The sequence below is a fragment of the Ornithodoros turicata genome, chromosome 4, assembly GCF_037126465.1.
Source record: "Ornithodoros turicata isolate Travis chromosome 4, ASM3712646v1, whole genome shotgun sequence".
Classification (NCBI taxonomy): Eukaryota; Metazoa; Arthropoda; class Arachnida; order Ixodida; family Argasidae; genus Ornithodoros; species Ornithodoros turicata.
The window spans coordinates 61996128-62023514 of NC_088204.1; the positions used below are offsets into that span (position 1 = coordinate 61996128).

The 27387-nt window shown below is 46.0% G+C and overlaps 3 protein-coding genes across 3 annotated transcripts; 2 read left to right on the top strand and 1 right to left on the bottom strand.

Moving 5' to 3' along the window:
* Positions 1-5498: 5498 nt before the first annotated feature.
* Positions 5499-6929, bottom strand: LOC135392499 (TNF receptor-associated factor 2-like). Its single transcript, XM_064623206.1, has one exon. It carries the CDS (start codon positions 6927-6929, stop codon positions 5499-5501), a length of 1431 nt encoding a protein of 476 aa, XP_064479276.1.
* A 12857-nt stretch (positions 6930-19786) lies between these two features.
* LOC135392500 (TNF receptor-associated factor 5-like) lies at positions 19787-20560 on the top strand. Its single transcript, XM_064623207.1, has one exon. The coding sequence runs from the start codon at positions 19787-19789 to the stop codon at positions 20558-20560; it is 774 nt and encodes a 257-aa protein (XP_064479277.1).
* Positions 20561-25641: 5081 nt separating this feature from the next.
* On the top strand, positions 25642-26225 carry LOC135392501 (uncharacterized). Its single transcript, XM_064623208.1, has one exon. It carries the CDS (start codon positions 25662-25664, stop codon positions 26223-26225), a length of 564 nt encoding a protein of 187 aa, XP_064479278.1. The 5' UTR covers positions 25642-25661.
* Positions 26226-27387: the final 1162 nt, after the last annotated feature.

A 27387-nucleotide genomic window follows, 5' to 3' on the forward strand; every position in this document is an offset into this window, starting at 1 on the left:
CTGGCACAGGAAAGTAAATCTCTGCCGCCGAGGAGGACGCAACCACGTGATTTCAGCATCGCGCAGTCGCAGTCAGAGCATCAAAACGAACCGGAACCGAAAACCGGAAAGAACCGTTATTTTTTGCCAGAACCGAACGGTACCGAACCGAAAAGGCCGCCGCCATCTTGGAGCTGAAGCGGAAATGAACCGATTTAGAAAATTTCGCTTACCGTTTCAAACCCGGTTTCAAGGCATCGAGAGTTCGAGACTGACCAGTTTTCATCTTACCTACCTCAAGTGCCCCAACCTGTTCCAAAAGTGACCGGTTCATGCGACATTTTTTGCGACCCGAGTCTCCAATACAAGCGGAAAGGCATAGCTGGACGCGCGCATCGATGGAGACAACGTCTGACAACCGCACTCTGTAGTTTCGTTTTCCTGTGGACAAGCGTTCTTGTCACAGCTTTGCGGCCAGCTAGGACATGCGAAGAGAAATAAAGGTTTCGGAACTTTCCTACCATTTATTTTAGGGCATATACCTTGTGCAATGACCCGGTTCGGATATGTGTCCCTCTGGAGCTGAAGCGGAACCGAACCATTATGCCTGGACACGGACCTGAACCGAAGCGGGAAAAAATGGGTCGGGAAAAAAATCGGTGGGGTCGTCACACGTGTCACAGTGTTCAGCCAGGGGGCTTCGTTGTTGATCCGATTTCCGTGCATCCTTTTTGTGCTGCGACAATCTCTCCGGGAAGTTTCTGGTCTCGCCGATGTAAGAGGCTTTCCACACAGTGCAGGGGATCTTGTATATAACTCCAACTGCCCTGTGCAGGGAGTTATAAAGGGGGTACTAAATAATTTTCAACCCCTCGTAAAATAGGGCTCGTTCGGCTGCCCGGGGGGCGCCCTCGCTCACTGCCACCCATGAACGAAAGAAGAAAAGGAGGCTCTCCAACGGCTCTTCGACAGAAGAGAGAAGCGTGGGGCAAGTGACGTGAGGATAGGAGATGAGCTGTAGCTTCTTTGAAGCCGCGCGAGGGTCACGTTACCTGAGCAGCCCAATGATGTCGCTTTGCACACGCCACTTTGGGGGCCACTTCGGCGCACTACCACCACCCCTCTCCAAGTATTCCGAAACTATGCGTTGGGGGCTACCATAGAGATGTTTGTAACTGAAACCAGAAAGCGAGCGGTGATGTCACTGGAATGGCCCCCAACCTTGGCTTCACTTCTCAGAGCAGTAGGGCTCCTCCTCTCTTTCCTTCTTCCATGCTGCCACCAGTGCCACCTGCGTTGGCAAGGATAAGTTATTCCTTGCATTTGTTTAATCAGGCATTGTGCACATTCACTGAGGTAGGTCGAACACAAGAAAGGATTCACGCGATGGCGCGCGACATCGGCAACATCGTCATCTACGCTTGTAGAATAGGCTGGAAAACTTTTCCTCCGCCCGAGACCAGGGGCGGATTACTGGCCACTTGTCGGTGCGTAGCGCAGCGTCGTCTCCATAGTAACGCGTGCTGCACGTGACCCGCTTCGTCGTCAGAAGGAAGAAGTGACCTTACTCGCAACCTGCCACCGTCGCCAGGCGTGTGGCGTTCGTAGCCATTGGGCGAGGAGGTCAGCCGACGCAAAACGCTGCGCTGTTCGTCGTTGAAAATGACGCTCGTGTAGCGTTTCTAGTGGAACAAACAGCCGCTTCAGTGAAGTCAACGAGGACATTTCGTGTTCACAAGGATGTCTTCACGTGGTTGTCAGAAGAGCAGTTTGTTTCCTTCTTCCGACGTTCCAAAGCCTCGTGTATACACATACAGGATGTATATGGAAACATGGACATGACATCGAGTGTCTCCCATGTAGGGAATGTTATCACCCACAAGCTGAGTTAGTGTGTTTGTAACCCACCATTGTGAAGTTAACTTCGTCTTGCAACAAACATGACATTTCTTTATTTATGAAATATTTGGACACTGCAATAAAAAAAAAAGCTAGCAATACTTGCGCTATTCATTTGTATGCTTTTTCTGCAGAAGCTTGTGCGCATAATATTGGGATATTGGAACCAGTTCCTACGGGAATGAGCCAGCACATATTTTATTGTCCGTATTGTTAGTTACTCTGATTGGCATACCTAGTATAGGCAGTCAGTGCTTCCTGCGGTCCGCCGTTGTTGTTCCACCATTCTCCTTCGTTCTTCAAGGAGTTGGTGCGATATTAATGGTGGCACCTGCCTCCTCCTCCGTCGACATCTGCCTCCGCTCCACACATTTTGAGCTTGGCTGCTTGCTGTAGCCGGCAACTCTCTGGAAGCCTCAGAAGGCTGTGTGTCGCCCTGAGCTCTTACCCGAATAACTGCTTAGTTTAGTTGTACAACTAAAATGGAGGAGGAGGTCACTCGAAAAGCTCAGCAAGCACACCGTAAGTCCACCAAATAACTTTACCTTCGTCAGTATAGCAATCTTCCACGCGGCGTATAGTGCACAGATTACCGTCCTCGTCTTCTACGAATGTAATGCTAAAATAAATACGCAATTAATCCTCAACACATATTCGCGCGAAAAGAAAAAGAGACAGCTCCGAGCACCGAAGGATTCTCTTCGAGCCGATGACGGCAGCAGACGACACTGCACTGCATTCGCATTGGTTGATTCGTGTCTTACGTGCTCACATAGCGAAGTATGTGCAAGAAGGTTTCTTTCCACGCGGTAACAAAATTTATATTTCTTAGAGGTAAATACAAAGTAAGTTAATGTCGTCAAATTTAGGCTTTTTGCTTGATAGACTTGCGTCTGCCATCGAGAGTAGCGTCATTGCTCCTCGCGCTGGCGAGGCTCGCCTACCCAGCGGACGACGGTGGCCTTACTGCCCACTTCAGACCGTGCGTCGGCAGCACGAGCTTGCCCGACGGTGGGCGTTGCCACGTTAGGCCGACGCACCGATGCAATGGCCAGTAATCCGCCCCAGGGAAGAAAGGAGGCGCCAGTGTCGCCGTGCCAACCTTTAGCTTAACGTCCATACGGGTCGGTGGGGGTGGGGTGGGGCCTGCAATCCCAGCATGGCTCCACAAGCTTTAGCACTCATACTTTAGCCGCTCATGTTTTCAGTATTCCAGCCAGCCTTGGATTTGAAAGATTTGGAAATGCCAAGAAAGGATGGGTGTCTTGAATATTATTCTATCTCAATATCTTATAGCTAACCAAAATACCGAACAAAACCGAGGTTCCTTCAACTACCAGAATGAAAGCAACCCACGGCCGTGAAAAAAAAAAGAAAGAAAGAATGAAAAACAAAGAGAAAATGTATAATTGCGCATGGACCTAATATGGCACACTTGCGCGACGTCTTCTACCATGGTCATCGAAGGCCAAGAGGTGTTGCAGCATGAGCAGCGTAAAGCGTGTCGCCAAGGAAAGAAAAAAAAAGGAAAAGAAGGAAAAATGTGGAACATAGTACCCCCATACAGCCTCGTACTCAGTCTATGTGTCGAAATATACAGCTTCGACGCGCAAAGGGCGTGGAAGCTTTGAATAAAGGCAATTGCTACGCAATGAGATTGAGAAAAAGGCAGGCAAGCTGGCAACGTTAACTAAAAAAGTTAAAACAATTGGTTGTAAATCTCTCTTGTAGGCATGTGAAATCCTGCATGTGTCATCTGATGTGGTAAAAAGAGAGCTTGTGGAAGCCACAGTGATTAAGGATTCAGGAAATTATATCAGCACGGAATATCAGTTTGTATCACTGACAGAGATCTTGATATGATTCGAAGTGCTCTAAGGGGGCGTGTGTCAAAATACGAATAAGTGTGTTTTTGTACTTTATATTTTGTTGGAAGTAGAAGTGGCTGCCCGTGTCTAGCCCTTTCTGTCCCTGTTCCTTCGCAATCGTAACCAGTTGATTCCTACCAACACGCCGAAACCACCTTCTTGCAAACTGGAAAATGTCGCGTATATACGCATTTTTTGGCAGTTATCGGCATATGGCGACCAAAGACCCGGGCCCTACAGCCCCCACCCCCCAACAAAAAGGAACAACACACACACAAAAGGAAACTCCTCTACAGGCAGCGATCCGCATTCAAGCGAGGGCTGTACGTAGCTTAGGTGCCTCCAATAAGGACGTCTTTGCAAGGCCCAGTGTTATAGTTCTTAGTTTTGTGTCATACTAACCAAAATTAATGTGGCTCACTTATGAGTCACACTGACTTGCTATCGTTTTCTTGGTAAATTCCCTTTTCGTAGATCTTGCATGTGTAAACGACCCGGTTTTTATTACTGGCAAGTACAAACTGCACTGGACGAAACACCAATCGATCGTGCTGGACAGAAATAAAAAAGATAATGAGTTGGCGTAGACATAGCTGATCATGGCTGATGAACCTGCGACGTGTAGGATGATATCCTCTTCGTGCCACAGGCTAGGACGCCGTTCTTCGCACGGGCTGGTATATGCGACTGCCCGTAGTTAAACCTACGGATTATCAACGTCCTTCAGCAAGGGTAACGGCAACAGTGATTGCGTTCTCGTGAACGAAGCCACCATTCCGTGCATCTTCCAGTTTGCAAAACTTAGGGAAGCCGTAGCCGATATTGTAACTTGTGACTGGCCTATTAAAACGCCTGGAGCATTCCGGAAACCACTTTGAGACATCGATATGCTTGTCGTGTTTCTATAGGTGGTTGTAAATCCCTCTTTGAGGCATGTGAAATCCCGGATGTGTCATTAGATGTGATAAAAAGAGAGCTTGTGGAAGCCACATTAAGGGTTCAGGAAATTATATCAGCACGGAATATCAGTTTGTATCACTGACAGAGAGCTTGATAAGATTCAAAGCGCTCTCAGAGGGCGTGTGTCAAAACATGAATAAAGTGTGTTTTTGTACTTTATATTTTATTGGAAGCAGAAGTGCCTGTCCGTGTCTAGTCCTTTCTGTCCCTGTACCTTGGCAATCGTAACCAGTTGACTCTTACCACCACGCCGAAACCACCTTGTTACTTAACCTGGAAAATGTCGCGTATATACTCATTTTTAGGCGGTTATAGGCATATGCCCAAACATCCGTGCCCTGCAGATCCCCCCTCCCCCTAACAAAAACGACCAACACACAAAAAAGAAACGCCTCTACAGGCAGCGGTCCGCATTCAAGCGAGGGCTGTACGTAGCTTAGGTACCTCCAAAAAGGACGTTTTTGCAAGGCCCATTGTTATAGTTCTTCGATTTGTGTGAGCCACACTGACTTGCTATCATTCCCTTTGTAAATTCCCTTTTCGTAGCTCTTGCATGTGCATAACAACCAGATTTTTATTACTGGCAAGTACAAACTGCACTGGACGAAAGAGTAATTGATCGTGCAGGATAGAAATAAAAAGATAATGAGTTGACGTAGACCTAGCTGATCATGGCTGATGTACCTGCGACATGTAGGATGATAATATCCTCTTCGTGCCACAGGCTAGGGCGCCGTTCTTCGCACGGCCTGATATATGTGACCAACGATATATAGTTAAACCTACGGATTATCAACATCCTTCCATAAGGGTAACGGCAACAGTGATTGCGTTCTCGTGAACGAAGCTACCATTTCGTGCATCTTCCAGTTTGCAAAACTGAGGCCAGCCGAAGCCGCGATTGCGACTTGCGACTGGCCTATTGAAACACTCGGAGTTTTCCTGAAACCACTTTGGGACATCGATATACTTGTCGATATTCTGTTTCTGATCAGTTGGATGAACCAAGATAAGAGTATAAGGCAAGAAGAAGGGCCATTTCAAAAGGGAGTCTTTGGGGCCACGACAAATATGCAGGAAGACACCTATGTGTATGACACTATCAGATTGTTTGAACTCAACACCTAACTTTACAGAATAGCCACGCAAGACGAAAACGTCAGAACAAGTGTAGACGAACGGTACCTCCTTTGCCTCCTTCTCAAGCTTGTCGACGTCTTGAAGATGGAAAAAAGCAACGCTGCCTCCGTATCCTATGGGAGCCTGTGGAACTCTGGGCATATTTCTCGTGCTACTCACTTCGTCGTCGGACGACGACGAATGATTTTGTGTGCGTTTCGACATCGCTTCAAGTTTTTCGGAGCATTGTTCCCACCCTTCAATCGATTTCACTACGTTCTGAGCCACTTCTTTTTGCATTTCCACAAGAGTAGTTAGCCTCTCCCGGTTGAAAGTGACGGTGTTCCTGATTTCGGCGGAACTTACAACTTGGTTGTTATTTTGCCCTTCAACCGAAGACAACGCTTCTGTAACACTGTGCAGGATAGTGACCAAGTTTGATGCACCTTCTGTGGAGAGCCTATGTTCCTCTTGAATCGTGCGGAGTACCTGCGCATAATTCACGACAAACTCTTTCGTAGTGTCGATCCCCACAGTATGTCTGTTTAGCTGGTGTTCAATAGCGCATAGCTTTTCGGTCAGATTTACTAGTGAGGCGGTGATCTCTTTGCCAATCTCAACGACACTGCTGTCAATATCAACATTTTCCCTCGGTCTATTTTCTTCCCCGCACTGTCCTTCCATGTAATGGTTCACGACGTCTTTACGAAGCACCGTGGCACAACACTTCTTACAAGCTAACGCGTGAAACTCACAGTCCTTCAAGAAGTGAGATTTCATTTGTTCCAGCGATCCAACGAAATTACATCCATGGTTGAAGTTGCAACAGTGACCCTCTAGTTTCTGCAGACGCGTCGTCCTGATTGGTAAAATAATCACTTCGCTTTGGAGAAACTCTTGCTTGTCGAGCGGACACCCTCGGTTGCTTCGAAGAACGCTCTGGTAACATCCCTCACAAAGGGAATGGTAACATTCGAGCCTGAAGATCTTCTCAGGAATGACGGCGCACAAGTCACACGATATCGTCGACGGGAGATCCACAAACTGCAAGGGACGCCAGTCAAGGGCTTCAAAGTGTCCCAGGAGGTAGCTTTTGGAAGACATCTTACAAACGAAGCCTTCGATGGGTTTCCGACGGCGAGAAAACGAAATCTGGCACACACTGCGTGCACCTTTCTGTATCACTGAGTGAAGTCTGTCGAACTGTAGTAGTTGAACGCCACGCACTTGTACCGATAAGAACCGCGTGATTATTTTATCGGCACCAAAGGGAAGCGCCTTATGTTGTATCATGGCCAAGGTAATGCCAGCAGCGGATCTTGAAATGGGGCGTTTTTTTGTGATACGAAGTTTTTTGGACACAACACATAGTCTATAATTTTACTCGCATTAAATAAGCTTGGGATTAGAATGGGAATGAAACAAAAATTCAGGAGGAGCAGAAATTAGGATTACAAGCAGTGGGATACATGCACGTTCGCAAATAGAATAGCGCAAAGTCTTGGTGCGTAGGGGAGCTTTCACTCTCTCTGATAAAAAAAAGTAAAAAATGCAAGGCCCTCGGCTGCCAGCCTATGACGTCATCTGATCCGCCTAATAGTGAGCCGGGCGCTGACTTTTTTTTCCCTTCGTTATTTCTCTTTGCGGTTGTACTTGGCGCCACTCATTCCAGGCCCGAGACAGGGCGTGTCATATGGCTGGTCGCCTACCTCCAACGCTGTAGTACACGGTTCCCAGAAGCCAAAAAAGGTGGTCTATGATGTGACGTCACTACACGGCAGAGCGAGGTGGGAGAGTTCAGTGCCGGTGCACCACTTTTAGAACCTAATTTTTGCAGGAAATGCGCGCTTCACGAAGAAAATATTGTGCGTCAGGTTCCCGTGTTCATGTTAAGTGGTAAAAATACCGCGGTCCTCAGGTACCAGAGCAACTATACCGAATTATACGCCTGTTCAAAATATGTTTCGTACGGTAAAGGACAGTCTGTCTCCGCGCCTCTTATATATATTTATTCATCGACACCATACCTCCAATAATTACCTAATTATTTTATAAAATACCCAAACGCATTGTCAATCCAATTCCTGAGACGCGCTTTGCTCCCATGGAAGACAAATAGCATTCCACCGTGGATGACAAGTGTGGACGACCATCCCGCAATCATTTCGCCTTCGCCTGTCGTACGTGGGGTGAACTGATGGGATTCTCGTAGTTTCATGGAAGGTGTCACGGTTTGGTGGGTCGTTTGGTGGAAATATACCTCCAGTCATGTAGACCGGATCGGCCTGAACTCATCCGTGGTAGTTCCAAAATTACGCAAAATTGTAGTAGGTCGTGGGGTCGAATCTCACATCAGATCGCACTGTCTGACACTATTCCTGGGCTTTGCAGTTGAAGCTCCAGGTGGATGCCAGTAGTTACGCAGACTTGTGCCCGTTACTCGAAAAAAGTATTTGATTAGCGTTACCGTTACTTGTACGAAAAAAGGAATTGGTTACCGTTACGAATTACTGGACTCCAAATATAATTGAGTAACGAGTAGAAAAGTAATGCGTTACTCAGGTCGTTACTCTGCACTCACGCAAGTTATACCCATCTTTGTGTGCCCCAGAAAAGAAAAGAAAATAGAAAAGGTCCAGTAGCAGCTGTACAACTGAAACAAAACAAAAAAGAAAGAAAGAAAGAAAGACGCCTAGGACAAGTAGCTCTGTATGTCTCTTGTATTTACCGTACGGGAAGACGTTGACCCGATTGTGGAAGAACATTGAGTGGAACTTCCCCATGACTCACTTCCAAAGATAAACTAAATTAAACCAAAGCTTAACTTCCAAAGCTTCAGGTACAGGTCCCGACAAAAGTTTACGGAACGCGCCAGCGGTGTATTTCCTCCTCGGTACGACACCCTAGCGGCCATGCTAGCGGCAAGCGGAAGCTGGCGAAATCAGGCCAGCTCATTGCCTCAGAGGGGTGGACGACTGCGCTCTTAGCGACACACTGCGGTCGTTTCGGTATGATTACTGCTGTATGTGCCCGAGAGGTGAGTTGGATTTTACTGTTGTGCTCGCCAACAACACGTGATTCGACGGTTGTTGAGACAGGGAGCTCGCCGCTGTCATCGTGATAGCAAGGATGAATCATGGTGGCAACACTTTACGGTGTATTGCACTTATTGGAAAGCCGTGATATGTAGACAAGAGAAAGAAAGCTATCTTGCAAACAGTTGCTTTATTATGGACGACGCGTGACGAGCTGATGAACAATGGACGCTGACATTGATAATTGATTGGTTGATAAACAACTGACGTTGAGTCACAAGTTGTTGACGAGCGCAACAGTTAAATACAACTCACTTCGCGGGCACATACAACAGTAATCATATCGAAACTACCGCTGTGTGTCGCTAAGAGCGCAGTCGTCCACCCCTCTGAGGCAGTGAACTGGCCTGATTTCGCCAGCTTCCGCTTGCCGCTAGGGTGTCGTACCGAGGAGAAAATACACCGCCCGCGTGTTCCGGAAACTTTTGTCGGGACCTGTACCACGACACAGGCGTAGGGAGAGATTAGGGAGAGAGACCCTGAAATTCCTGAACTTCATTACAATGACCTCCGCTTGCTATAATGGAACGGCCCAAAAAAGGCTCACAGCGCGAGGGGCTCGACCTGGGACGGAACATGTGAAAAATAAGTAAATCTGTGCCGGAAAAGTAATCAATTACTGAGTAATCGATTACTCAGAAAAGTAACTGATTACTCGAAAAATTAATAAAAAAAATGTAATTGATTAGAAGTAACGCAATTACTATTAACGCGTTACGCACAAGTCTGGTAGTTAGTTCCCCCTAGAGAAGGCACATAACGTCTATAACACCCTCTCTCCCAGTGTTTTTCTGTGCGCTTCCCTCTCTACATGTCCACCATAGTAGGAGGGAGGCAATATATTTTTGGAGACCACGGTGTTCCACATACCACATACCGACCATGCGACGGCCACTTGTGAGCCCCCACGCGCACCGACAATCAACGCGAGGCGTTGCATTTCCTCATAAAAAAAAGGTACTCTCCAACCCATACATGCAAGGAATAGGCGAACACCGTTGTACATTCGATATTGTTATTATCCTAATTCGACACCATGCAAGGATTTTAATCAACAGAGATAGGTGCAGTAAAGTGTTGGAACAAGTCATGGAGAGCATTGAGAATATATACCAGCTCCCGTGGCATAGTGGCCGCTTTCCACGCCGAGGCTGGGAGGTGACGCGGGTTCGTATTCCACTTGAAGTCGACCCAGGACGCATACTAACCCCCCTGTCCTCCTCTCCTTCCTGCTGACCTCTCTCCATCTGTCCACGTCTTTATGCCGCTCACATCCCCAGATGCTTTGCGGCGCTAACACATAATTTAAAAAGAGAAGTATAATTTTTAACGACAAAAGTAACGCAAAGAAAGCCAGGGAACGTCGAAAACGTTAAAAGTTCGACGTTCAATGAACTGTTTTGCCTTCGTCTTCTTCGCTAATGGCTCTCGAAACCTGTCGCTGCGTCAGGTTTTTACTTGGTTGATATTACTAGTATAGATCGAGATGTTACTCGGCTAAAAGAAGTCGACAACAAAAGGACAAGAACAAAGAGCAAACAAAACAAAAAGGAAAAGACAACACGACACGTTCCGAGAACGTGTCGTATTGTCTTTTTCTGTTCCGTGTCTCAGGTTTTATATACTTTTGCGCAGTGTTAACTTTCAGAGGAACGCGTTTGTTTTTCATGTAACTTTGCCAAAGTAACTTAAGCTAAGTTCGAAGTTACTTTTAATTCGCTTTTCACTTACGTCCACATATTTTCTTGCCTTTTCTCCGGTTCTTTCATGGCATTTTATGCTATAAAACGTGGTATTCAATCAATGACAGTATTCCATTAAGGAATTAAGAACCGCTGCCATTGAAATGAAGCTGAAGCATTGTGCGCCCACAGGGACTAAGATGCAAAGCGTTCGAATTGTTGGACATAAATGGAAACGATCTAAGCGCGTTGCACTCCTCCGCAGGCAACTCAAGATTTACCTCAACTGCTCATGCGCGCTGCACCTGTGTAGTGCTATTTTGTGTTCGAAGTAACTTGGAAGTAACTCGTTCTTTTTTTAAGTAACTCCGTAACTGCAAGTTACAGTTCAGGCTGAAGAACTTCGTTATTAACTTAGTTACATTTTTCACAGGGTAACTTAACTCGTAACGAGTTCTTTTTGACAGGTAACTTCTCTATCTATGCTAGTAATATCAATCAAGTAAAAACCTGACGTAGGGACAGGTTTCGCGATCCATTAGCGAAGAAGACGAAGGCAACAGAGTTCATTGAACGTCGAACTTTTAACCTCTTCGACGCTCGACGTTCCCTGGCTTTGTCTGCGTTACTTTTATCGCCTTTGCTATTGTCATGTCATGTGCCAACCGGGCCCGAATGTATCTGAGTTGGAGAGTCATCGGCATATACAGGTTAGTGGCAACAGTTTTCTACCACCAATTAACGCAAGATAAACTGCACGAGTACAGAAGCCCAATGACAACGCCACGACCGTTCATGAAGCTTGGTCCAAATATTTTTCCGTTAGTTGCTGGGGGATCATGCGGGCCGCATGGCAACTCCAGGCGGGTCACTAGGGTTCGGAATCCCGAGTCGTTTTTACAATCCCGGGATTTCAAAACGTGGATCCCGGGACGGGATCGGGATTTTTTCGCAACTATACCCAGGATGTCGTATAGGACTGTATCCATTTGCACAACCATGCAATCACAAATTGCGATATAGTTCGCGTCTTTGTCGTCCCCACGGAACATTCTAGCGACAAAAAAAAGCAATAGCAAAGCTCGTCAAGTCACCAAGGTGACTTTTTTTCACAGTTCCCGCCACATGTTATACTATGTGGAAATAAATAAATTATTATTATTACTATTAATAAAGAAAAAACTGCTCACGGGGCAAAACCTGAGTGTTACATTGAGCATTCGCACCGTGCCGGAATGTCACCTGAAATGCCGCAATGAAATGCGTCTCTTCTTGTCGTCTGCTAGGGAATATCTTCTGGCTGCGCCCCAGGATATTTCCCGCAGTTAGTAGTGCACGAGAAGATACCAGGGTTCGTACACAGAAATTTCAAAATTTTTCAAGGGTTTTCAAGGACCTGCCGGATCTGCACACGGCAAGATTTCAACGCCCTTTGCCCCTATTTAGACGTCAGCTATATGTATGGGATCGATGTAAGTATACCAGGAGAATTCCAAAAGAAATTTCTTCGTTAGTTAGAAATTTGTTTATACAGGGTGCCCCAGAAAACTTGTCATTGAATTATAATAAAAAAACTACGCCACCTAGAATCATGCGGTCAACAGCATTTGTTCTTATTAGGTTTTTGCCACCTCCTAATGTGAATATCATGTATTCCAAGTTTAATTATGTAAATATTTGCGAACTGAACTCGGAAATTTGCCAAGTAAAGGTCACTTTTTTACCCCACCAATATGAAGAGCGTGCCGAATTCACTCAAATTCATGATAATTCACAGTGATACTCACGAGCTATCCCATCGGAAAAAATAGCCGAATATCATGCTTTCCGGAGCACCGGACCATAGCGCGCGATGACTTTTTGTGCGCAATCGCTCGCAGTGCGATGAAAGGAGGTTCCGAAGCCAGCCCACAGAGTGATAGTAGAAAAAGTTCCAGTTCCTAAAATTGGGAGAGGGAAACATTATCCCAGCGAAAGTCGGACGTGATAAGCCGTGCCAGTTTTATCTCTTTCTGCGATGTCGGGGAGGGCTGGGTTTCCAAACGCCTTTCGGGTGCGTTCCAAAACAAATCCTCGAGTCGAGTAGGTCACATGACCGAGTTGTACCATGTGACCACAGAGTACGCGCCCGGTCGAGTAGCTTTGGGAACGCATGCGGGACTCCGACCGAGTTAAGATGGAAGACATGTCATCACCGCTGTCATCTCGCGCGCGACAGATTTATTTTACAGAGATTGCTTGTCCGGTAGTATTTTTTCCAGATACTGCAGAATAATTCTTAAGCCCCTCTATCGGAGAATGAAATGGAAAAGCAGCTGACATTGTCGTCATTTATTTGTTAATCTTTTGTGGGATGGAAGACCTCACGTACCATAAGCTACCCCAAATGCATGAAGTGGATACATCCCGTTGCATTTGGTAGAGATAATAAAAGAAAAATATTAACATCATGACGACAGAAGATGAACAATACAAAAGGTGGAAGCTGCTGGTTGGAATCCTGGAACTGAGGAAGTGGTGCGGGCGTGATTAGGGTCACGGAAATGTCCGCGGCGTCGGAGTCGAATGTGAGCTGAACGGCTGAAACAAAACAGGTAATCAGAGCGCGATGAAGCGGTTCTGATAGTACACGTATCGCGAAGCGCGCCAAAACTTCCTGTTTCATTCACCTTGAAAGAAGTCTGGGATTGGGCGAAAAGACGGGAAATTCGTGACAGAGAGTAATGTCGTGTTGTCCCTTCCTTCCACAGCTCAGAATTTATCCAAGTTCCACTCAGGCATTTATCCAACAGCTAGCCTGCGCCTATGGTACATATTTTATCAGAAACCTATTCACACGACCGTACCGACGAACCACCTGACAACTGTGAAGGCGAAGGAAGAAAAGTAATATTCCATTTAAAATCCCATTTCGGACACACACACACAAAAGTAATAATAATAATAATGCTGGCCAGTAGCAGCCCTTGCTCCTAATATAGTTTTGAGCGTTTCACATAGAGCTGCGCCTTTACAAGGACCACGTGGCTACAAGGCAGTGAAAGACATAAACATTGCAGGGCAGCTGTTAGTGAACATATGCTGAATAGATAATGGAAAAGCGACGTACATGAAGACAAAATAGAAAGGCGCACAAGCACACTTTGTCCACTTTGCCCTTTGCACACTTTGTCCTGGGAAATGTATCCGGCTCATATGTCTTTGGGCGTTCGCCTGGTCCTCAGAAGCCATGTCGCACAATCCGCATCGGAAGAGTGTTACCATTTCGGTGTCCAGTTGTGTATTGATAACCCGTCGTGGAAGTAGAGGCTTTTCTACAACCAAACGCTCAACTGGTTTCGATACCGCGCTTTCGCGGGAAAGAGCAGACGACAAAAGCATGACGTCATTACTCGAGCGAACCTTCCCTGACCGGCCTCCGAGGAGAGTTGAATCGAGTTAACTCTCTGGTTACTCCACCTTGTTTTGGAACGCAGGTAGTGACGTCATCGAGTTACTCGACCCGGTTTTGGAACGGCGCTTCGGGTAGAGAGCTACTCCCGAGTTGACTCGAGTAGGTTTTGGAACGCACCCTTCGTCGGACTGACAAAGATTGCGCTGAAAAATTCATCGTGCGCTATTCTGTGCGACCTCCGTAGAGCATGATATTCGGCTATTTTCTCCGATGGGATAGCTTCTGAATATCCCTGTCAATTATCATTAATTTGACTAAATTAGACACGCTCTTCCCATTGGTGGGGTAAAAAAGTGACCTTTACTAGGCAAATTTCCGTCTTAAGCTCGCAAAAATTTACATAATTAAATTTACGTTACACGACATTCACACGAGGAGGTGGCAAAAACCCAGTAAGAACAAATGCCGTTGACCGCATGACTCTAGGTGGTGTAGTTTTTTTATTATAATTCAATGACACGTTTTCTGGGACACCCTGTATAGCCGTAATACGTACAATCTGAAAGAACACTGGGCCACGTACTGTTTTCCCTGGTGAAATTCAGTATGCTTACAGCAAAGTCTCTCAATACACCGTATTTCTTCATCTGTTCGAGCGAGCTCTTCTTTCTTGTTTTTGGCAGTCTTTCGAAGGCTGTTCGATTTTATGATGAGGGTTACATCGTCGGCTGCTTCTGCCTTCTCCGCATAGCCATCCGCAGCTTCCATCAACGACTCAACTGCAATTTCGAGCTTTCGCCGTTTTGCTTTCATCTCATCAAGTACTGTCTTGTTGGCTCGCTTCCTGTCATTTTCTGCCTTTTCCTCCTGCTCTGCTTTGATGCTGTCTAGATGCTCAGCGTATCGCTGCCTAGCACCTGTGACCGCAGCTCTCAGGCCTCTCGTAATTGGAATATACAAAATTCCGCCATGGCACCTAACAGCGTCGCAGATGACCCTCTGTGAAACGCAAGAGAGGTCCTTTACGTTTTCTACAGCGATTTGCCTGTTGACACTGAACCCTCGCTCAACAGTTGCCTGTCCGTGGCTCAGTACAAGTAGCTGCCGAATCACATTCCACAGGTCAGCAAATGCCAGGTCATGCCCGATGACGTCTTCATACCAGACATCCAGGTTGTCACTGGCTCTCTCAAATGTGCATATCTTGTGCATTTGACCTTGGATGAACTCGGTGTACTGGCCGAGCACAACCTCTCGCTTGTGCTCACTCATTCGGTTGGTAGCAATGAGACAATCCAGTACAGATTTTAGTCTTGAAACATTCTTGTCCGGCTTGCTGCATATTTGTCGAGGATCAAGAGAGGGCAAAGCCCTGAAAACAACAAACTGCAGGGGACTTTTCTCCACCAGTTTCTGTGTGGCTTTCACAAGAAACTGCTCGCACTGCATCCTGAACTGAAATGTATCTTTGCTGCTCGCCTTGCTTGCCTTGACACTTTTTTCAGCACCATGTGCAATGTCGAGTTTTTCTGATGACACGTGGTTATTAGGATCATCTAGATCAATGCCCAACAGAGCTGTGACTTAGGCTGAATCTGACAGCGCAGAGCACTTGACGAACCTTGCCAATAGCTTCCACAGGATCGCTTCGAGGTCTCTGGCTAAATAAAACGTCATCGGTCTGTCCGTCTGGTACTCAGTCAGGAAGGGCTGGAAATTCATGGCCATGCTAAGAGCGAAGTTCAACTTCGCAGGCAGCAAAGGGTCGCGTGAAAATTCCATCAGGTTCTGATAACTGCGGCACTTGGGCGCAGTAGCTTTCCGCTTCTTTGTGGCTTCGATGTACTCCACGACATCACCCCAGATCAAAAGTGATCGTTCTATAACAGGAATGTTCTCGAGCCATCGAATCGGCACGTACCTAAGTGGGAACGTGCTCTTGTTGGTTATGGCTGTGAAATCCTCGCGTCGTGCAGGGGCATCGTGGAACAGGGAAGCCAGGCTCGACAAAAACGTATCCACATCCCATTTGGAATCTGCCAGTCCAGCCTTGTAGGCATTGTGAACAATGTGTAGCCACAGGTGCCCAAGCTCAAGCACTGCACTTGGTAGTTTGTCATCATATGGTGCCTGAAGCTCTCAAAAAACTTCTAGTTTACATTAGGCCCATCCATAGAGATCTGTATTATTTTCTGAAGTGGCAGCGGCTTTAGTGCATCAAGTAACTTCTGCTTTATATCCTCAGCCGTAGAATGACCCAAGAACACCGACGTAAAGTAACGCGTGACAACCTTGTGGGTATCATTCATGTACCTCACATGCACATCCATCTCTTTTGTTGCAGTCCCTTATTGAGTGATTCATCAAACAGAACAACGTAGCATTCGCATTGTTGAACGTCCTTCTGCAGATCAGGCAGAAAGTATGGCCTCAGGCCGTGGCAGGCCACATACGCACATTTTTTTTCACCACACGCGAATACTTTTGCTACTTCGCTGTCTCGGAACATGCGCTGGAACAGGTCACCGATTTGCGAAGATGAATTACAGGAGTAGTGCGCCGTGATCACCTTCAAAACCCACAAAATTTCAGCATCTGTCACCATCTTATGTCTCTTACAGGCAGTATTGATGTCCCTCGCACGGGCTGATGATGCGCTTGAGCTGGTCGACGGCTGACTATCCTGACGCGGAACATAGTGCAGCACTGAGTTCTGAACACTGTCGTGAAGACTTGCACAGTCCTTCGCGCTTTTCGCATGACTTCGTAGTGCCGACTCCCCCATGGTGCGCAAATCAATCGTCTTTTCACACAACTTGCATCTTGCACGGTTTGGATGCGTCTTGTCTGGAGCGATCCACTGTTGATATTTCTCACTGCGTAGCCACGACGCTTGAAAGGTACACTTCCCGGGCATCCTGGTGCGTTTTTCAACTAAACAACTCACACGCACCAAAGCGTCTCGGAGCTGACGCCTCAAAGTTGAAAATGAAAGCGCGCGCGGGACGCGCAAGCTCTGTCGCCCAGTGTGGCCAAACGAGACGCGCAAAAAGTTTCGTGCAAAGGCGAAGACGATGTTTAAGCCTTGTCAGGTTCTACAAGTTGTGTAGAACGCAAAATTTCCGGTATATACAATTGATGTTTTGGAATCTCACAGAGGTTCTCGTGAAAGGAAGCCAACGAATAATATTTTTTCACAGAATTCAAGGGCTTTCAAGGGTCAGTCAAAATTCAAGGGTTCACAAGGCCTTGAGAGTATCACTTTCGGATTCAAGGGTTTTCAAGGTTTTCAAGGCCCTGTGCGAATCCTGAGATACATACTTATGACGTACAGCAATTCTACTTACGCAGCCGCTAAAATCAATGACGTATTTCGCATCATCCGCTGGAGTATTCTGGGGAATGTCACTTGTGTGAGTACGTGGAATAATGTGGTTTGCTCGTCTTGCCTTTTATTCATCCACAGTTACTGTTGTGTTCTAGTCAGCAGCAGCCGAGTCTACAATTTCCTGAAAAGGCTGCCTCTATTTTCTCTTTTTAATTTGAAAAAAAAAAAAAAAATGTATATATATATATATATATATATTGACGTTTCAAATATACGTATTCGCGAGGATCAAAAGAACAAAAAGAGATATTCTGCAGAGAGAGAGAGAGAGAGAGAGAGAGAGGTTCCGCAATATTTCTTGTTGTATAGGCTTGGAAGACTCCTTCTGATTTCATGGGGGTTTTATGCTATTTGGGGGATGTTCTCCGCTATGGCTTGCGTAGTCCACATGAGTCAGCAGCTAACGTCGTTGTAATGTGTTGTGGACGACAAGGTTGGCTCGGTTTCGGATTGCAAATCATATTTTTCGGGGAAGGGACGCTTGAAGCAAAAAGTCGATTGGACGCCGTTCCATACACTCACTAGTACCCTTCACTTCCCTTTCCCTTTCCTTTCACTCGTACCACAACCGAACATTTGGTGTCAAAAAAGCCGAAATTTATAATCTCGAAATCGCGGGATTTCTGGACATGAAATTATGCTGAAATCCCGAGATTTCGGGATCCCGGGCTCCGAGCCCTACGGGTCACATTCGGCCCGCGGGACACCACTTCGGCATCCCTGCTTTACAGGACCCCACTTAATGTATATCAGCACAATAAAAGTGGACGCATCCTTGTAGTCCACCTCTATATATGATGCATAGGTGGTGTAACTTCGCCAATCATCCTTGCGATTACCACGTTACAGAATGAAGGCTGATGCTGTGTGGTGGGTGGTTGTACGCGACAATTCAATTCCCAGGGCAACAAGTTGCTGCGCATCGCTCCCCCTCCTGCACCACCATCACCTTTTTATTTTCTTTTAACCCTTCTGTCTTTACCCTACCCTGCAGGGTGCCCCGAGCTGCCACCCTTCCAGGAGCCTGATCGCACCTTCCCCAACATCATCTAAATTCATTCCAAAATTTGGGATAATAAATTTCGGGTTTCACGACAACTCATTGACAATTGCTTGAAAAATATTAGTCGCGATCGGAAATCGAACCAACTTCATCGTCAACGACACGTGACAGAGACGCGTTAGCTGCTGACTCGTGTCCACCAGGCGAGCCATAGCCGACAACAGCTCTAAGTAGTATAAGCTGATACGAAATCAAAAGAACTGTTCCTATACAAAGTATTGCAGAATCTCTCTCCCTCTCTCTCTCTCTGCAAAATCTCTGGAATACAGGAATACATGCCTTACAATAATTCCTTCCCGGTGGTGTTCCCGGGAAGATTTTCTTCTAAAATTTTACCTAGCACCAGCTTGCTGTTGCCACAGGCACTGTGGAATAACAAGGAGATTCTGAGACACAAATACGACGCACACTTCAACATAGTTCAAGACAACATGGAGTATCTCCTGTACTCGCGTTTATGCATATTTCCCACGTCTGTTCTTGCAGTTAGCGTAGCGGCCGTGTCAACTTCCGGTGGTTCTGTTTGTGCAGCGCCGTAAGTGCGCCGGCGTGGGTTCAATGTAGAAAAGAAGCGCAACCAGTGTAACATGCATACTCAATTCACTCGAAGCTTCTCTGCATTACAATGGTCATTCGCCATTACACATGCCGTCGCGTGTATAAAGCATTTTTGGTTTATGCTTATCATTTTCTTATCGGTAAACGCATTCGTAAATTAAACCATTATCGTAAATTAAGGCATTACTAAATTAAAGTATTATCGTCAAATTAAAGCATTCTTATTGGTTTCCACAGCGAAGTGGACAAGAGTGATGTCATATGCAACTGGGAAAATACTGTAACGCCCACCTGTCGTGCATGGCTGCATCGGTTTCAAATCCCACGCAATTGGATGCCTTACATATGATAAGATATTTTATCTGAACCATCGTTTTCCTTTTGTAGAAAGCTATGCTGTGGTACAGTCCCCAAGCAGCACAATGCACTGAAAGTCAAGTGCAATAGGGGTGGACGGGTAGGTGGAAGGCCTTGAACAGACTCGTGAAACTCAAGAACATTGATAAGACACATACCGTCCACCCCTATTGCACTCGACTTTCGGTACATTGTGCTGCTTGGGTCGTATCTCGATGTCAACTTTATATGCGTGATACAATGAGGACGGTTTAAGCCCTCTGTGGGCGTCCTCCCAGTTTGGGCCAGTTTCATAAAGTTTATCACAACTGCGTTCGTCATTCTTTTACTGGTTAATGCGCGCTACGCATCCCCGAAAGGGTTGTGCTGAGAGCTGCGGCTTTTCGACATCGTCCCCAATACTTTATCGTTTCCCTGCTTGAAGATGACGACATCAGAAAGACGACTCGTCGGCTTCTCCGAAGCAATGGATTGGCGTTTCATGAACTTAGTCGATCTCAGCCCTTTGATGGTGTGCTCTTTGTGCCACGTTGTTCCGGAAGTGACGTATGTTCTAGAATGTTCTCACGTGCTCTGTGAACTGTGCTACCAGAATGTTCTTCAGGCTAAACAACAATGCCCTTTAGACGGTGAAGACTTCCGAGAAAGTGGTACAGGCAAGTTAATGCTGACACCGGTGCAAATAGGGAAACAAAAGGCGCAGTGTTGCAACTTCAAAGACGGATGTGATTTCGTTGGAACTACCGAACAAGTGAAGCAGCACTTTTTCAAGGAGTGTGCATTTCATGCGGTCACCTGCACTCGATGCCAAGTGAAGGTGCTCAGAAACGAGATCGTTGATCACTACATCCAGCAATGCAGGTCACGCCAACCTCCAATTGTGTGCTCAGCGGCAGATGTCATGGACGCTGCATTGGAGATGGGAAAGAAGATCGACGTTTCACTGGGGGCCATGACGCTCCGACTGTCTGCAATTGAGAAACAACTCCAGAGTCACGCCGAAGGAAGAAAGAAAGCCTTGGACAGTGAAGTATCAAACGTTGACAGAACGAAGACGACCGTGGAAAAACAAGAATGTCTAACAAATCACGACAGCTTCGAAACTGTAAACGAGAGGATGCGTGTCATGATGGAGCAAATCGAAGAACTGACGAACTGGGTACGTGTCATAAACAATGAGTTGTCAGATGACACTTAAGAACATGCAGAAGCAGCAGTGAAAGAGCCCATAGAAGAAAGTAACAATGAGGCCGACAACGCCCAAGAAGGTGAAGGTTGTGCTAGGGATCCGCAATATTCACATGGCCAAGGTGCTTCTGTAGGTAGAAACGGTATGAATAACGTGACGAGAACCTTAAAAGCTGTGCTTGAAGCATTCAAGCAACTTCATTCGGTTGAAAAGATTTTGAGTAAGCTGAAGTCAGCTAACCCCTCCAGGACGAACGTTGCCTATTTTCACATTCAGGGCTTTGTCGATATTGAGAAAGAATCGTTGACTGGAAAGAGAGTTGCTCGGAGGCCTGATATCTTTCACTTGTTTGGCTACTCTGCTAAATTGGAAGTTGTCATTGGGTCATATCATGACACAGTGTATTTAGATATTTTCTTCAGCATTTGTGCGAGCTGAGACGACACGCGCTTGAAATGGCCATTTACCCTGCCTTATACTCTAATGTTGGTGCACCCAACTGATGAGAAAAATAATATTGAGCCTCACATTGACGTCTCAAAATATATAGATGAGTACAGCGAGTGTTTCATTAAGCCAGTTAAAGACGCCAACGTGGGCTTCAGTGAACAAGAGCTCTGCATACTGCAAGATGTAGCGAAGAAAGGTTTCCTGCACAATGACTCAATCACTGTTGGTGTAAGAATTCCCTAACATGTTGCTTGCACATGGCTGACTCGTTTGCACCCGCTGTGGCATATTCTGCCGCACTCGCAATGGATGCTGAGTAGTTTTAGTGGTAAATATCTCTAACATTATGCGTTCGAACTTGCATCACAGCTGTCAATCTTACAATTTCGGTACTCATGTATACGATGACTATAGACCTTGAGCACGGTGTAAGATAAAGATAATCTTAAGTCGGCCACGTCTTACACCGTGCCTTGAGCCATCGAGACCTACTGATTGGTCGAATTTGTCAAGAAGGCAAGAACAACGTCCCCGATATTCCTGTACAAGTTCGTCTAACTGTGAGAGCACTTGTTTTTGAAATGTCACTAATGCTTCGTTTCCTATTGTTACTTGCTTACTACTATTGAAAAAAAAAGGTGCGAACACGTGTTCCACCTGTGTTTCCCCTAGCCATGTTTATTGCATCGCCCGCCAATATGTCGTGTGACATCTGTAGGCGATGCAAAATGTGAAAGAAATAAAATAAAAAAAGTAAAGGAACCTGAAAGAAGTATTGAACTGACGCGACCTATATTGTTGGTTCAAATAAAAGTAACCGTTCATTTGATGAGCAGTCTTCTTTTTTTTCTCTCACTCTGTCTCTTTTTTTACTCCCAGCGTCAGAGTTCGTTTTCCCCGTGGAACATGAATGATGTGGCAGATGCAATCAAACACCTTGCACAAACACCCGTTGTCTACAAAAAGTGATATCCGACAGCTCTCACCTGTCGCATATCACTTTTTGTAGACAGCGGCTTTGATTGGATATAGCTGCTTATCTGCATGACACTGGATTGGTTAGAGTGTGAGTTGTTTTGCAAGTAATCAGGCTTGTAGAATTTCATGTTCGAGAGTTTTCTAAGAAGCGTCGACTGTCGGGCTAGTTGGTAAATGATTACTAAAGATGTAGCGCGAAGAAACGAGACGATAAAAAGGAGACGCACACTATGAGCGCTTTTCTGTTGCTTCTGTCTTCTTTCCGCTTAATTTTCTGTTCACCGAATGCAAGCATTGCTTCAATTCTTCATTCGGAGGGCTCTTCTCGTAATTATTCACACAGGGAACTGATTATTATCGACTGTGATTTGTTTGGAAACCTTCGTTAAGTTGGTCAATAACATCGTCCTTCAATATTTGTCCTTGGATGAAACCAAACAGAGCTCGTGCGTGCGTGAGAAAGAAAGAAAGTTTAAAAAAAAGGGGGATCAATACACGTGGTGTTGTCACGACTTGCAAACTCGCATGAAGAAAAGGGCATAGAGAAGACATCTTGACCAGTCTGTCTATGTCCGCGTTTACAATCGCCGATAACATCATGTCTGAAGCATACGAACAAATCGATCTCTGCGCTTTCATTCGAGTCTCAGTAGGCGTTCGTTTTGTTTCTGGGTGCGTATGCTCGTGGTCTCTGATAATGTATTATTATGTACGAGCTATCCCGAAAAGTTTTCACTGTTCACGACAGTACTGGTTAAACCTACGGGACTAGAAGACCCCCGACCATGGGAGGCGTCTACCCGTTGGGAAATTTCAACTCTAGAGTTCAAATTGAGTAAAGGATTTAAAAATTGAAATCAACAACATGGAACAGTACAACAACAACAAAAACTACAATAAATGAAGGAGAAGTGATGGTGACATGGCATGTTTCCCCGTGGTAGCTACAGGACCCTACCTCACTTCACATAGGTTAATATGAGAGGATGAGTTATTGTGAACGCGAAGCGACGAGAGGTCGGAGTTCTGTTTCGAGCTCTTCGAGGAGTCCAGTGGCGTGCATGAAAGCAAAAAGGGAGCGAAGAACCTGGCACTGATGCGCAGGGGAGCTCTGTGGGCCAAGCACTTTGGACAAGCTGAATGATCTATGGTCAAAGAGCTCAAGTTGGCGTGTGAAACACCCGGCGTTCACACGTGTACCGGTCACAGCCCTCAATGATATGGATGATCGTAGAACAGTAACATTGAAACATGGGGTATGCCTTTTCTAGTGGACGAGGAAATTTTGAAAACTGTGAATGAGGTTGCTCCTATGCTTCAGGTTCCCCCTCTACTGAAGAGTGATTTTGATGCCATACACAGATTGCACACAAAGACGGGTGACCCTGCGATCCTTATCAATATTAGAATTAACGATAGGCAGACCCGTGAGAAATGGCTCGGTAATAAAAGTAGATGAAGATCCCTCGAATGTTCAACGCCAGATAAACCGGTCTTTCTCTCTGAGAATCTTCCTACAACAAGAAGTTGTTGTGGCAAACACCAAACACGTATGTCAGCTAAAGATGAAGGCTACAAATTCGTTTGGGTTCGTAACGGGTATGTTCCTTGTTCGACGTTCGGACGGTACCGAGACCATCAGTAACGGATAACTCGAAGGCCGCGCCGTGACGATGGCTGATGGCCTCGTTCGTAGGTCCGAGGTTTTTACACCGATCCTGTTCCTTGTCTCCACTCCCGGAGCCCCGACGACTGAAAACCCTTTCGTGATGTATGCGAAGGGTTTATTTACATATGGCTATTTACACGTTTGACATTTGGTAACCATATAAGACAGGGAATCTGGTGGGCTCGCGATGTAATGTTTCCGGGCGTGCCTTCCGCATCGGAGCCCAGATTCAGATTGAGTTTTTTGGCCGTGAAGGCCCTTGAGAGGTGACATCTTGACCCGTGCCCTCGTTGGCAACTTCACCAATCAAACGGTCGTGGCCCTGACCCATCCAACTTCTAATTGGCCTAATTTCAAATCTCAACTGGACCAGGACCTCCCAAATGTCCACCCACTGCTGGTTATTTAGTGCCAACGGTCCTGGCTGTCAGGCCGTGCACTTCGTAACTTCCAGCAGTGCAAACTTCTGGGTCATTCTACAGATTTATTGCCAGTGGGGGCCTGGCGCTTGGGCCTCCGGTGTCCCCCACTCCCGAGCTACCGCGACGCCTTGGCGTTCTTGGAACTCCAACTTCCCCCTTCCCACGTGGGGAGACAACTCTGCACACGTGCTTCGCGCCGCTTCTCGCTGGCGACCCTTACACCTTCCCCCTAAAGTCCGTTGTCCGACCACATGGTCGACAATGGACCACACTATTGGCAACTCCAGCAAGACGGACGCCACCTAGCGCTCAAGCTTAGAACTTCTGAAAACAGGTCACGACGTAGTAGTGGTAGTGGGGCGGCCCGCTTCGATTGTACGGGAGACATTGCGAGTGTTTTGCATGCGGCATGTGTCCACATAACAAAAAACGTGTGTCGAAGGAATTCTGTAGCGTACCGCAGTGTCTATCAGCCAGATGGAAAGGTAAATCAATATCTTTCCATCACTTCCCACACGGTAACGAAAATCACTCCGACCAGCCACAGCGTCGAACAAATCGCCGCAAAGCATGGATACATCGCCTTCGCATGGGGAAAACTGTCACCCCAACGATGCTTGTCTGCTCTAAACACTTTCGTGATGAGGACTACATCTTGCCACGTAAGTTTCACTTACATACAGCTTACGTACACGTAAGTTTCAGTTTACGTACACTTCGTTCAGCGTGCAAATATCGTGGGTGCACGCGCTCTGTAACTTTCCTTCGGTGTCTTCTCCCTGCCACAGAAATTCCCACGAAGACGAGGCGACTAAAGAAGACGGCAGTGCCGAGTCGAAACCTCCCTACAACATCAACGTTCAATGCCAAACGAGCTGAAAGAGAGGCGAGGCTTGGCGATGAGAGACTGGCTCGCAAGGAGCGGCGTTCTCAAGTCCAAGAAAACAACGTAAGTGCAACCATGTGTTCATGGTTCATGTTATTCACTTTAGCCTAAATGTATGTATTTGAACCACAACACCAAGCAATGGAAACGACCAGAAAACCAAGTTTGTGCAACAAAATTGTTGTTCTTTCTTGAAAGGTGCACTGTTGCGGCTGTGACGAAAACACCTTGGCCGAGCCCCAAGATGACAGACAGTACTCTGCTGCTGAAATCGAGGTAGCAGAACTGATGCTGTCATTAGAGAGCACCATCCAGAACGAGACAGGAAGCTCAATGCCATCTACCACCCAGGAAAGAGCAGTCCAAGTTACCTCAGGTGACTTTGCACAAAAGTTTACACTCATGATAAATGATGCAAACATAACATCCTTCACTGGTCTGCCATCACTAGCACTTCTCAATTCACTTGTACAGTGCTATGAAAACATAGTTACTCTTTCTGCAAGGCACCAGCTGTCAGCAAGAGAAAAGATTGTGCTGACAATGATGAAATTGAAACATAATGTATCAACAACATTTTTGAGCAAGCTTTTTGGTTGCTCGCTTACAACATGCTCAAGTGTAATTACGCACACTGTCAAAGTTCTAGCCCAGGTTTTGGCATCAGTTGTAGTGCTACCTGATAAGGACGAGGTAATAAGGAATATGCCGAAGCAGTTCAAGCAGTTTCAAAATGTCAGGGCAGTTCTTGACTGCACTGAAATCCCAGTGTCGCAGCCAAAGTGCCTCAGTTGTGCACTTAACGTGTACTCTTACTACAAGAAGGGATTTACATGCAAATATATGATTGCAGTTACACCTGGTGGCATAATCGCCTTTGTTTCTAAGGGTTACGGGGGTAAGGCCTCTGATAAAAAAATATTTGAGGACAGCGGTTTTGTCGAAAAACTTGAACCATTCAGCGATGCACTTATGGTGGACAGGGGATTTTTAATTGATTCAATCTGTGAGCAACACCTTGTTAATGTGGTGAGGCCACCTTTTAAGAAACAAATGAAACAGTTTCCTAAGCGTGAAGCTCTACAGACGCAAAGCATTGCTTCCGCAAGGGTTCATGTGGAACGTGCAATTCAAAGAATAAAGGTATTCAAAATCCTGTCAACCAGAGTGTTGTGGAGCATGGTACCTATCCTAGATGATATCGTTATGATCACAGCTGGTGTAACAAATCTGTCTGCACCGATTTTTGCACCGGATAGATTTTTGTAGGACATTTGTGCAAGGTACTTCCAGAGGAGATATCACCGTACTACACTCAGTGAGATTTCATCTGAAATATTTTCTTCAGTACAAATGCTCGCTAAAAGTTGTGATATACATTTTCATATACATTATTTTTGTGATTGTCTTTGGAGATTTTTCTTTACAGTGACTTGTGTAAGATGTTCTCGTGCGTGTACTTTTGGGGACACGGTTAGCTAAAATCGCATGTCAGTAGTTCCGCGGCCCGTATTACCTCAGTTGAACTTAAAAGTGTTGTGCCAATATTATATTTGAAGGTGGACCATGTGCTGCACGTGTTTATTACTCGAAAGAAAGTCTTGCAACACCTTGCCATTTCAGATGGGATAAACCACGGAGTGCTGATTTTAGACAGCTGTGTCCCATACAGTACAATAACCAGCTGTAACCTTGTAATTCCTTTGGAAGCTGTGATAAACTTTTTTGTGATATTTTAGTTTCTGTATATCTTTTGTACATCAATGGCTAGCAGTGTACATGTGTGAAGTACTGAGTCTTGTCATATTTGTTTAGTGTGTGCACAATACTGTTTTCTAGATCTACGTATACATCATTAACTGCCTTGCACCTGTAATGAGCTGTAGGTTTGTGAACGAGCTGTGGCACCAGATAGGTTTTCGTAGGACATTGTGCAAAGTACAGGGTGTTACCCTATAAAAGTCTACCCGTGCCGCCATGCCGTATTCGCCAATTACTCAATTCAGGTGGCATATTGTGCGATCTTTATACAAAGCTCATAAGGACATTTAATCTTGGTAAATTTCAAAGTGATGGAGTGCCGCAGCACGAAGTTATAACCCAAAACGTGAAATTCCCATAGTCAAAACAAACAAGATGGCGGCGTTGAGAAGAGCACTTGCACATGCCGCTCCCCACACGACAACGTGTCGCATGTCCTGCCAGCCGGATCGAACTGCAGATTTCATTTCGTTTTCGTGTAACTGTCATATTTTGCTCAGAAGTAAGAAACGTGAGGAACGATAAATGCCGACGCATACTAAGCAGACGACACCCAAAAGGGATGTCGTCTGCTAACTGAGAGGCGCCATCTTGGCTGTTTTGACTACGGGAACCTCACGTTTTGCGCTATAACTTTGCGTTACGGTGCTCAATCACTTCGATATTTACC

Coding starts and splice junctions, on each gene's coding strand:
- LOC135392499 (XM_064623206.1), bottom strand. CDS start 6,929: ATGTCTTCCAAAAGCTACCTCCTGGGACACTTTGAAGCCCTTGACTGG.
- LOC135392500 (XM_064623207.1), top strand. CDS start 19,787: ATGACGACATCAGAAAGACGACTCGTCGGCTTCTCCGAAGCAATGGAT.
- LOC135392501 (XM_064623208.1), top strand. CDS start 25,662: ATGCCGAAGCAGTTCAAGCAGTTTCAAAATGTCAGGGCAGTTCTTGAC.